Raw genomic sequence first — 12142 nt, 5'->3', positions numbered from 1 at the left:
AAACTTTTCTGTCAAATTTTATTTACTGGCATATCCCTTTCAATATAAACCTTCAACGTCGTATAGCGCGCAAATGGTTGGAAACCGCAAGCTTTCCACGAGTAACAGTTTTACATATACAAACCTGTGCTGCCTGTAAAATCCTCGAGGCTTTGTTATTCCAATGCATTTTTTAAATAAAGCTTTATTGGCTGTGTAATAATTTGCTGTAAATTACATTGATGTCATAAGAATATGGTATTGACCTAATATGTGTATTTGGTTGACTCTATATGTATATGGATAAGATTGGATTTACATATTTATCCCGGGGGAGAGGGAAGCCGATAAAATGGCTTATTCACATGAAGAACCACGGCCTCTCGTCCGGTTACCAGTTCATGTCGGGTGTGGAATAAGTTAGTCAAATATGGACTTGATAGTATAGGAAGAAGTAACCGACCATCGGTTCCTTGAACCCACCATACGGAATCGAGAAGTTCCTCTGGCACATAATCAACCCCCCGCATTGGATTCGAACCTGCGAACCGACGCAGGGTAATCAGAGGTGCGGTGGCGATCGTATTCTTAACGCCTGGAACGATGCGCCACGCCGCCCAGCCGGGCTTATGGAATTGGCTTTTGTATACACATCACTTTAGTGATTGTATTTGTATACTCAATTGACTATATGACACTGGCTGTGTATTTATATTACTTGAATGGATGTACATGCATAATACATTAACTCTATATGCCTATGACATTAAGTTTTATTTGTACATTACTTTATTAAATGAATGCCTATGTACATAGAATTGAGTTTATTTAATGTGTGTATGTGATATTAGCTATATATAAATATGAAATTGGCTGTACATGCAAATTTGCTTGGCTTTCTTTGTATATAAGTTGGTTTTATATGCATATTCCAAAGGCTAATGACCTGTTTATGCATATTTGCTTCTATACTTATATGACTTGTCTGTATGTGCATATGACATTGGTTTTTGGTATTCTATATATATTTGACTGTATATGCATATTGAGTTGGATATATACGTATATGACACTTAGATTCGCATATACATTACTTGTATAGCTGGATATACACTTGATGTGGAGCTTACTCTCAGAATTCTGATAATGTTTGGATATTATGGTACTGAAGAATGACGCTAGGGGTGATGTGATGTTAATGTACTTCGCGACTTCATACAATAATGCCACAATTCTTATTCAAGCAAATCTCAATAAACGATTTCTTTTCTCAGCTAGCGATTAATTTACCACAGAATGCTATAATACCACCACAAGTTTATCGTGACGGGAACGTTTGTTTACAAATCAACACTTATTTCAGCTAATCATATATACAAAATTATTTTTTTTAACCGGTATGATTCTGATCTACGACCGTGGCCGATTTTATACCGTGATTTTTATACGATGCCATGTATTGTCAAATTTTCTGAGGTTTCCTCGTTTTCCGGCGCATTGCCGGACTCGTTCATATATTTTTTGGGAAAGTGTTAACCGTCAACGTCTACTTGCAGTCGATATACAGGTACATTATTCCCATTGAAATAAATAAACTGATATGCTGGTTTTTGAAATTGTTGAACATTTCTAGTTGTGGGGTAGCGAGTATCTGTAAGCTATAATTTTATGACAATTGGGGTCGCGAAAAAAGAAGGGAACGACTGGCCTAGAATTCCTAGATGACCTGTACACTGACCCACACAAAAGAATGATCAATCACTATTCACTGTTATTACTGCTGAAATTTTTTTCTATATTGTTTTATGTTTATAATAGTGAGGACTTTCTTTTATGGCAATAAATCTCTCTCTTACTGACCCCACTTTTTGTGTTTTTGGACACGAAATAGACTTATGATTTGTGTTTTTGTTCTTGTTATCATTTTTGTATCGCTTTTATCATCAACTACTGGACCGATTGCTTTGGAATTTTCAATGGTTAAAATGGATGTCGCTAGCAGGCCATTACTATTATTCATTTATTTACTATTATTTAACATTTATTTTACTATTTGTTTTTGTGTGTGATGAAGTCGTCGAATAAAAAAATACACACCTTGTGGCGTTTCCTTGTTCGTTGCAATTTGGTGGTCCGGCAAGGTCGTGATGTGTACCGTGAAAGATTGCATACATGTACTACTTCGTTTTGGCTTTCTTGCTTGTCTTTTCTTGTATTTTTGCATCGCTTTCTTGTCTAAATGTTGAGGAGTCAGCCGAAATTATATTTGAAACATATTTGAATTTGCACATTTATATAGAGAGTCTAATTCTCGTGTGCATTGGCAAATATTTAAAATCATCATCATGAAGAAAGTTGTAAAATCTAAATGTTTAAAGTTTTTTGTTCAATTAAAGGTTTATGATTTTGATGACAACATCTACGTCAATGATAAAGGCTTTATTTTACACTTGTCACTATTTACAAGTGTTGCAAACTGGCGCTTATGACAATGACGTAGTATATTCATTACTTGAGCGTGTGTTCGGGTTGTTGTGGCACAGGCGCAATTTGCAAACGCTTGTTGACTCATTGTTGGAATATCGATACAGCGTGGCGTGCCCTTGTTTCCGAGAAAACGCGGATGTTTGTGTCTTATTCAAGCTACAGTCAGTATAAATGACACGAATGTAGGCAAAGCGTCTCACTCAAGTTTGATTCTACAAAGTATCAAGGTGAAAATGAAGACTCTTCTTGTTCTAATTCTGACTGTTTGGTTTCAGACATCTACCACAGAAGCAAGCCTCTGTCCGAACGCAACTGATGGTCAAGTCATTGATTGGGAGAAGGTACCTTTATATTTTTTAGTTATTTCATACTCCCATACATCCATGATATGCCTACTGTCAGAACTAGTATCTAAAAAGTATTTACTCTACGATAATTGCTTGAATCTCTCCAGGAAACAAATACAAGGTCCTTTTCGCTGAAAAAACAACAAAACATTTTTTTCACAAGCAAATTTAATCAGTACTACGCCTAGTTATGCCATTGTAATACAATATTCACTATAAGACCGTTTTCAATCTCCTTTATTAAAACCCTGCTACTCTACTTTTGTGTTGTAATATCTCGATTCTGTCTCGTGTTAGATAGTATCAAACTAATAATTTATTACACCTAAGCAATAAATGTTGGATTGAAAAAAAAATTGTTATTGGAATTGAGTTTGATATAAAAAGTATAAATATCGAGCCAAAAACGACTAATTTAAAATAATTTACCTAACGTACATGAAAGAAGACTTTCAATTTTTTTCTTTTGAATAACACATGAAATTTGTAATATTCGTGACAATTATTATCGCTCTAATATTTATTGGGCCTTTTTATTTGTGTTTTTGTTTTTCATTGACATTTGGTCTAAACTCTAAAGTAATAAACTAATTGAAATTTTTGCATTTTAGTTGGGAAGTTCGAACACCTATTGGTATGATGTCATCGACATTCCAAAACCAGCCACCGATGTTGATTGCTGGGATTGGAAACACATTTACCCCGTGCAAGATGGCTTAAGGGCTACATTAGTCCAATACGTTGAAGGGTAAGATAATCCACACATTTTTGACCAACCGCTTCTTGTCGATAAGAATAATAGTTGCTATATGCAGATGATACACGAACCAAATGCGAAGTTTAATCACGAATTATATAGTTGTGAACTATCCCGAAACGTTTCCTGTATTGGTCATATAAAATTTTCATTAACCTTAAATTATTGAATAATATAGATATGTTTTTTTGAGCAATATAAATGCGAGAACGACCTTTGATTATATATTACCTTGGAATTGTTAATGAAGTTTCTGTGAAAAGTAAAGGGTTCCAGCAATTGGTTATTTCAGTATGGACATAAATGGAATGTATAATAAATAAAAAGAACAGCGGATTGTTACACAATTTCCAATTACACATTACCCAAATCTAATGTAATAGAATTTCCATGAAAAGTAATGATTGACAAGGTCTTGTATTTGGCAATTGGTTTTATTAAATATGAATATTGTTAAAGTTTCTTGGAAATAATAAAGCTATTGGGTTGCTGTACGTTAGTCAATTGTGTTACACGAAAAATAGGAGGAAATGTATACGAGTACAAAGGTCACAACTCATAATATTTGTTAATTGCTTGCTTTTGTATGAGTTATGATGGATTTATAATATTGAATCGCTGTCTTTAAAAAAAAAAATTAAGGATATCGTGTACATCCATCATGAAAAAATAAAACACGAATATAATTGGAAAATTTCAATAACTGCTTTAGGATACATTTTAAGATTTATTAATATTCTTTACGTAACAGCGGTACAGGCAAACATCAGATGAAAGTGCATTTTATATTGAATGAGGATGGATCCTATAGTTGGGATATTAAAAACAGTGAGCATATTTGTTTAAACTGGTAAACACATATATTATGAAATATCGACTGTGAAACTAAATTTTAGGAAATCAATGAACAATAATAATTCACTAGAAAACATACATTAATCAACTTTATCAACGTGTTATTACAATTCACAACTACTTGGAAGTGTTTAAACATATTTAATGAGAGATATAACACTATGTAAGCGGCAGCTATAGTGATACTCAACATGGCGCAAAAGAATGCATCAATACATTTTATTTTTTAGAAAGACGTTTCAGAAAAAAGACGAAAAAGGCCTTGGACCACAAAATCAATGATCAAATGATTGAAGACATAGACGTCCGTAAGTCTGACAAACAGTTTATTATTTTATTGCCATAATATATTTTTTGACAAGAAGGATCATTCAATATATTGGTTGCAAAAATTACACAAGTGGCTTTTCAATAAAATGCCGGTTATACAGTTACTATCACCGCTATAGTAATATAATAATTCAAATTGTTGAAATGTTGACGAAAAGCTGGGAATGTCATATCTGAATAAATCATCGAATTAGCGAAGATATAAAAAGAACGCACAAAATAGGTGTAACCGTGCTTTGTACCTGATCTCGCAAATGTTCGTGTTACCATGACTATTTGAAAATTTCGTATTTCCCCTATTTTAAAACAACTCATATACTTATTCCTCAGAAGCGGACTTACTTTTTAAGCTGAAATTCTGGTTCATGACTGATTACGAAAACTATTTCATAGTAGGGACCTGCGCTGCTGGAGAAGGTAAACTTGTTTTTCTTTTCTTTTTCAATCGCAAACGCAAGTTTAGAGAAACATATGAAATTACAATACTAAAATACCTACAATAGTTACTACGTTTGCATATTACTTTTGCAGATCAATTTTTCATCAGACGAATTTTAAAACTCTAATCAGTTTTATACATTGCTAATTACTACTAATAATAATTCCGGAGCATAAATTTCTAAAACAAATTTGTAATTTCAAACATTTTATCAGCAAATAATTTTATTTTTTAGACAATATTTATGCCTCGTTTATAAAATCAAACAAACAAAATCCGCCTGTTTCCGGTGTACTAGATATCTGGAACAGATTTTCGGATCTTGATGAGTCACCACAAGTCTACTTGAAGACAGCTTGCATTAATAGAGACCCTGATTTTTTTTAATAATTAAAAGAGTGTTTTATTTCTCGATTTTAACAATTTGACTATGTAATATATCACACATGACTGGTTAATAATTGTTATACAAAAATAAAATAAATGACTAGTTTTAAATTTAGTGTTACTATTTTTTCTCGTTTTGAATAAATTTGGCATTATGTGTTGACTTTCATTTATGAGTTCATATAATAAGTAAATGTTATACCATCACAAGATAAGAAATCTGAAGTCCGAAGACCCAGCAGTATTTATTGAATCAAAAAAGAGGGCCTTATATATATGGACACGAATAATATTAAGATAATATTTTGATGACGTCATAACTCACAAAAAAAACGAATTTCATAGAGCTCACAGAAATAATACCGTTCTAGCAAAAAATTCCATCTTTAACCACTAAAAATTTCAGAGCAATTGGTCTACTAGTCATAGAGAAAGGCGATTCTTTTCATAACAACAATTCTGTAATGAATAAGAACAACAATAAAAATAACGAAACGATTCATAAGTAGACTCCGTGTTCAACAAGAGAAAAATGCTCAAATGTATGAACCCGAAAGTTCAATAACCAACCGGATTGCCGGTATAACCCATACGACTCATTCAGAAATGTGTGTAAGCCCTGAGTTCGCAAATTCAGAAGATAATTGTGTAATAACGAAAGTTGGATTTTGGCAAATTATTAGATAACCAGCAATATTTGTCAGACATTGTTGTCGACAGTGGAAAATCTTAATCTTCTCTCCTATTTTCTAATGAAACATTTTCCAGTTCGTGTTGATGTACGGTTATGATCGATCTAGGGGGTGGCCAACACGTCGATCGCCACCAAATATTACACACATACATGCTTACTAGTTATGAGAAGGAATATCACTCGTAGAGTACTTGATAGCTCAGTCACCAGGTGCACAGCTACATTTAGGTCTATTTCTAACATTAATAATTTGCTTGTAATTGTTTGAAATTATCGCTAACTGTTGGAATATTTTACAGACTGAGGTATATTTCCAAAACACTCAAATTAGTCTACTATAGTTTATTTCACTCTTGATTACAGTATGATATACTTAGCTGGGGGTCGATAAATAAGTCTCTATTTCAGCCAATACAATTTTTGCAAAATAAAGTTTTAAGGTGTATGACATTTTCAGAAAGAACTCACATAACCAATTTCCAGCCGTATCGTCAGTTAAATATCTTACAGCTATGTGGAATTCATACATTGAATTAGCAATGTTTATGTATCGGCATGAAAATGGCCTTGTTCCTATAAGTTTTAAACACTATTTAACTATCGTGCAAGATGTATATACATACGCTTCCAGGTCCAAAAAGATCGTATTTTATCTCTCAAGTAGCTACACAGTTTGAAAAAAGATATCTGAAATATAGCGGTGTCCTGTTTCAGTGGTTATTTTTGCTTTTCATATTAACATTCGGACTAGAGTATTAAACTAATTCAAATAAACCAATTTGCATTTTAGTTGGGAAGTTTGAACCCTTATTGGTATGATGTCATTGACATTCCACAACCACCTACTGATATTAATTGCTGGGATTGGAAAAACATTTATCCCGTGCGAGATGAATTAAAGGCTACATTAGTACAATACGTTGAATATAAGTCCTAGAACGACCTTTGATCATTTTTCATAAGAGTTGTTAAAGTCATTACGAACACTTTGGGATTTTGAGAGGTCATGTATTGTTTTAAACCGGACATGTACAATGGAATAAATCAAAACAACCAAAGATTTTCAAAAAAATTGTATAATATTGTATAAATATTTTATAATTGATACCAACATTCAATAGTATATATATACTTGAAAAAGACTTGAATATTATCGTATGGTACACAATCGACTATTTATTTCATCACTTATTACGCAATGAACTTTAACAATATAAAAAAGTTATTAAATTAATTAACAAAATGAAAGCATGGAACAAAACAGTGACAGTTCACTGAATACCGTATAGTGGCTACAGACATTTGCACCCACGGATGTCATGGTATAGCCCATTAACATTTCAATGACCGATTATCAAAAATCTTGACCATGTTTATCAGGATAAAAATATATAAAAAAATAAAAAAAATATTCTATCCTTAAAACTGCACACGTCTACAATTAAAGATAACAACAAAATTTAAAAGAAAAAATGCAAATTTCTCTGGGTGATCACATTTCCCATAAGGCCATCTCATGCGTGAAAAATAAGAGCAACATAAACAAAACAGCTTCAACATTTTCTGTTATAAGAAATGTGATCATTGAAACATAAATTTCTATGTTCGTATAGTTTTCTGATTTCATGGCCCACCCTGAACGTGAACATATTTATTACTAGGAAATAATTTGAGTTCTTTTCAATACTTTTGACCTGATCAAGTTTTTGAATAAATCAAAACCCTAGTTTATGAAGTGACTCTTTTCATAGAGGACACTACTCCATGGCATTCTCCCAATGCCCTGTTACCTATGAAAACTGTACATTGGCGGTCATGTTCACTTTAACACAAAGTGACCAAAACATAGTTAAACGTTGTTGTTGTTGATGCAACTTTTTGGATAGTTGCTATTCTGTGTAATTAATGCACCAAGCCATTAAAAATTCCCAGATGAAATACTTTTCAGTTTTACGAGTCTCAATAATTCGCCAAAATTCAATTTCTGCTGTTTCATTAATGTCACATTTATTTTTCTGTTAAATTTGCAAACTCAGTGCTCAAAAACACATTCTCATATGAGTCGCATATGGGCTATACCGGGATTGCGGTTGTGAACTTTCGTATCCACAAATTTCTCTCTTGTTACAATAAATGCTTCTGGGTCTTCAGCCTGTCAAGATTTCTTTTGATGTTATAACATTGACTCATCATATAGATGCAACAATATTATATTATAATATAGATACATGAAAGTCAAGCATAATACCAAATATATTTAGAACTAAATACTAAATTTAAAACTGGTCAAATATTTCATTTTGTATAAATATTACTGCGTCATGTGTGATATTTTCTGTTAGTCAATTGTTGAAATCAAGAAATAAAACACACTTTCAATAATTAAAAAAATCAGGATCTCTATTAATGCAAGCTGTCTTCAAGTAGACTTGTGGTGACTCCTCAAGATCAGAAAATCTGTTCCAGACATCAAGTACATCGGAAAGAGGCGGATTTTTTTTGTTGGATTTTATATACGAGCCAAAAATATGGTCTGAAATAGAGCATTATTTGCAAATAAAAAGTTTGAAATTTGATATTTGTTTCAGAAAAAATATGCTGCGTAATTAGTAGTACTAGTAATTAGTAATAGGCAAAACTTTTTGTAAAAATAATATTGATGTGCCTAGGTAATATGTAAGTGTAACTATTGTAGATATATAGATAAATACTTTCATAGATTTACTTGCGTTTGCAATTGACAATGAAAAAAAATATATATACCTTCTCCCGCAGCGCAGGCTCCTAATATGAAGTAGTTTTCGTAATCAGTCATAAACCAGAATTTCAGCTTGAAAATTAGGTCCGCTTCTGAAGAATAACATATGAGTGGTTTTAAATAGGTGCAAATACAATACAAGAAATTCCTGAAATACCCATGGTAACAAAAACATTTGAGTGGTCAGGTACAAAAACACGGTTACATCTAGTTTGTGCGACCTTTTTATATCTTCGATAATTTGATGGAATATTCAAATATGGATTTTCCAGCTTTTCTCCAACTCCAATACACTTTGACTCATGATATTACTATAGCAGCGGTATTATCTATATAACCGGCAATCTATTGAAAAGCTACTTGAATAATATATGACAGCAATAAAATAATAAGTTTTTTGTCAGACGTACGGGCATCTATGTTTTCAATCATTTGATCGTTAATTTTATGCCGCAGAGCCTTTCTAGTCTTTTTTCTGAAAAGATTTTCTAAAAAAAAAATATATGTGAAATTAATAATACATACCAGTATTTCTCTAATTAATTTTTTTCGTTTAAACACTTCTAAGTAGTTTTGATTAAAATTATACGTTGGAAAAGTCGATTATTTTATGTTTTCCCATGACTTTTTTTTCATCAATTTCCTAAAATTTAGGCAATTTTATCTTTCATAGCCAATATTTTGTAATATGGGTGTTCAACAGTTTGAAAAAAAAAAGCTCACTGTTTTTAATATTCCAGGTGTAGGAGCCATCCTCATTCAATATAAGGTGTGCATTCATCAGATGTTTGCCTGTACCGCTGTTACATAAAGATTATTAATAAACACTAAAAAGGGATTTTAAAATCTTTTTCAGGTTTCCCAAATTCATTGGAATCGCTGCCGCGATATTTTTAAAACGCGATTTTTACAAAAACGTTATTATCAAATAATATAATTCCATCATGACTCCATCAATACCTGCAGAAATTTCTTCCTCTTTTTTGGGGGATTACACTATTGACCAAAGTACAGCAACATAATACCCTTATTATTTCCAAAAAATTTCAAAATTATTTATAATTAATAAAACCAATTTCCAAATACAATGCGCTGCCACCTATTACTTTTCACAGAAATTCCATTACACCAGATTGAAGTAATGCGCAATTGGAAATTGTGTAAAAATCCGACGCTCTTCTTGTTTATTATAAATTCAATTTACCATACTGAAATAAACCAATTGCCGACACCCCTTACTTTTCACAGAAACTCCATTAACAATTCCAAGGTATTAAATTATCAAAGGATGTACTTGGATTTATATTGTTCGGAAAAACCATATCTATGGTATTCTATAAAATTCTGGTTGATGCAAAACATCACCAAAAATGATCAACTATACAAGTGAAAAGTTAATGTTATATGATCCATGCATAAAAATATTTTGGGATAGCTTACATCTATATAATTTGTCATTAAACTTTGCATTTGGTACAAGTATCATCTGCATATAGAACCTATTATTTTTCATGGACAAGCAGCAGTTGGTCAACAATGAGCGGATTTTCTTACCCTTCAACGTATTGGACTAATGTAGCCTTTAATCCATCCTGCACGGGGTAAATGTTTTTCCAATCCCAGCAATCAACATCGGTGGCTGGTTTTGGAATGTCGATGACATCATACCAATATGTGTTCAAACTTCCCAACTAAAATGCAAAGAATTCAATTTAATTAGTTTATTTTAATTAGTTTATTACTCCAGACCGAATGTCAATAAGAAAAACACAAACACAAATTAATAGGCACAATAAATACAAGAGAGCTATGCTTAAATATATGGACACGTCTAACTCATTAGTGTAGTAACACAAGCGATCCGAGTCACACTATACTATAACACCAGTTACCGGTAACGCGCAGATCACCGTTCCCCACAAACAAATCTTAGCGAAGCGAGAATTACGTTCGCTTCTCAGCTGTCCACGCGAAATCGCCACAAGGTGCCGCTTTTTTTATTCTGATCTCATCTTCGCACTCAAAAAACGAATCTCTTAAAGTACACAAAAATGTTTGAAATAAATAAAAGTAATAGCCTTCAGGCAAAAAAATCAATATTCAACTACTGAAATTTCCGAAGCAATTGGTCCAGTATTCCAAGAGAAAAGCGATTTCATCATGACGGAAGGGAAGAATAATACCAACAACAACTACATCATATTGAAAACGATCGTTATGTACACTGACGTGTTCAACAAGATAGATAAAAATTGTCAGGAACATTTCAAATTTAATGTTTCATTCAAATTAGAACAAATTGGGTTGGGTTAAGTATTCTAAATTAGTGGTTTTTGGCTCGAGATTTAGTATTTTTTATTTTTTTTCAAACTCATTTGCAAACAGAACATTTATGACTTAGATGTATTAAATGCTTAGTTTAATACTATCTACCAAGAGACATGACCAGGATATTGCTACAAAAAGGTAGAGTGATACGAATTTATTATAATAGATTAATAAAGTCTTTGATAGTGAATACCCTAATATAATACCCTAAAACTAGACGTAGTACCAGATGAATCTGCTTCGTGAAAAAAAAATGTTTCGTTGTTTCATTAGTGAAAGACATTTTTATTTATTTTTTGAAGTGAATATCATAGATTGAATACCTATTAGATCGTATTTATGACGGTATTATATAAGTATAAAATGACTGTAAAAGAAACATGTAGACTACCTTTTCCCAATCAATGACTTGACCATCAGTTGCGTTCGGGCAAATGCTTGCTTCAGTTGCAGATATTTCGAACCAAACAGCCAGAGTTAGACAAAGAAGCCTCTTCATTTTCATCTTGGTGCTTCACTAAATCAAACTGGAATGAGAAGCTTTGCTTACATTCGAGACAGTTATACAGACTGTAGCTTGAATATGAGACAAAATATCTGCATTCTGTCGGAAACAAGAGCACGATCTGCTGTATCGATATAAAATAAAAAAAAGTTAACAAGCATTTTTAAATTTCGCCTGTGCCCCAACAATTCAAGTGGGCATTACTCAAGTAATGCCAGAATGCAGATATATTATCGCTGTGATAAGCGCCGGTTTGCAACAATTGTAAGTAGTAGC

General features: G+C 32.4%; 2 protein-coding genes across 2 annotated transcripts; one reads left to right on the top strand and one right to left on the bottom strand.

The window, feature by feature from the left end:
• Positions 1 to 2534: 2534 nt before the first annotated feature.
• On the top strand, positions 2535 to 5665 carry LOC120348435 (uncharacterized). Its single transcript, XM_039418551.2, has 6 exons — positions 2535 to 2807; positions 3425 to 3561; positions 4322 to 4398; positions 4656 to 4733; positions 5086 to 5172; positions 5430 to 5665. The coding sequence occupies exons 1-6, from the start codon at positions 2700 to 2702 to the stop codon at positions 5579 to 5581; spliced, it is 639 nt and encodes a 212-aa protein (XP_039274485.2). The 5' UTR covers positions 2535 to 2699; the 3' UTR covers positions 5582 to 5665.
• A 2813-nt stretch (positions 5666 to 8478) lies between these two features.
• Positions 8479 to 11917, bottom strand: LOC120348550 (uncharacterized). Its single transcript, XM_039418708.2, has 6 exons — positions 11753 to 11917; positions 10588 to 10724; positions 9757 to 9833; positions 9444 to 9521; positions 9039 to 9125; positions 8479 to 8808 (listed from the first exon to the last, which is right to left on the bottom strand). The coding sequence occupies exons 1-6, from the start codon at positions 11864 to 11866 to the stop codon at positions 8651 to 8653; spliced, it is 651 nt and encodes a 216-aa protein (XP_039274642.2). The 5' UTR covers positions 11867 to 11917; the 3' UTR covers positions 8479 to 8650.
• Between the last annotated feature and the right edge of the window lie 225 nt (positions 11918 to 12142).

This window comes from Styela clava, chromosome 1 (genome assembly GCF_964204865.1).
Source record: "Styela clava chromosome 1, kaStyClav1.hap1.2, whole genome shotgun sequence".
Classification (NCBI taxonomy): domain Eukaryota; kingdom Metazoa; phylum Chordata; class Ascidiacea; order Stolidobranchia; family Styelidae; genus Styela; species Styela clava.
This window is presented reverse-complemented; position numbering and strand designations above follow the sequence as displayed.

Bases quoted from the DNA above. Each gene is read 5' to 3' on its own strand.
- LOC120348550 (XM_039418708.2), bottom strand. From the start codon at position 11,866: ATGAAAATGAAGAGGCTTCTTTGTCTAACTCTGGCTGTTTGGTTCGAA. The intron at 9,834-10,587 runs GTAAGAAAATCC...TTTATGTAACAG, and splicing joins TTAGTCCAATACGTTGAAGG to CGGTACAGGCAAACATCTGA. The intron at 9,126-9,443 runs GTACGTCTGACA...GTTATTCTTCAG, and splicing joins GATTGAAAACATAGATGCCC to AAGCGGACCTAATTTTCAAG.
- LOC120348435 (XM_039418551.2), top strand. From the start codon at position 2,700: ATGAAGACTCTTCTTGTTCTAATTCTGACTGTTTGGTTTCAGACATCT. The intron at 3,562-4,321 runs GTAAGATAATCC...TTTACGTAACAG, and splicing joins TTAGTCCAATACGTTGAAGG to CGGTACAGGCAAACATCAGA. The intron at 4,399-4,655 runs GTGAGCATATTT...TTTATTTTTTAG, and splicing joins TAGTTGGGATATTAAAAACA to AAAGACGTTTCAGAAAAAAG.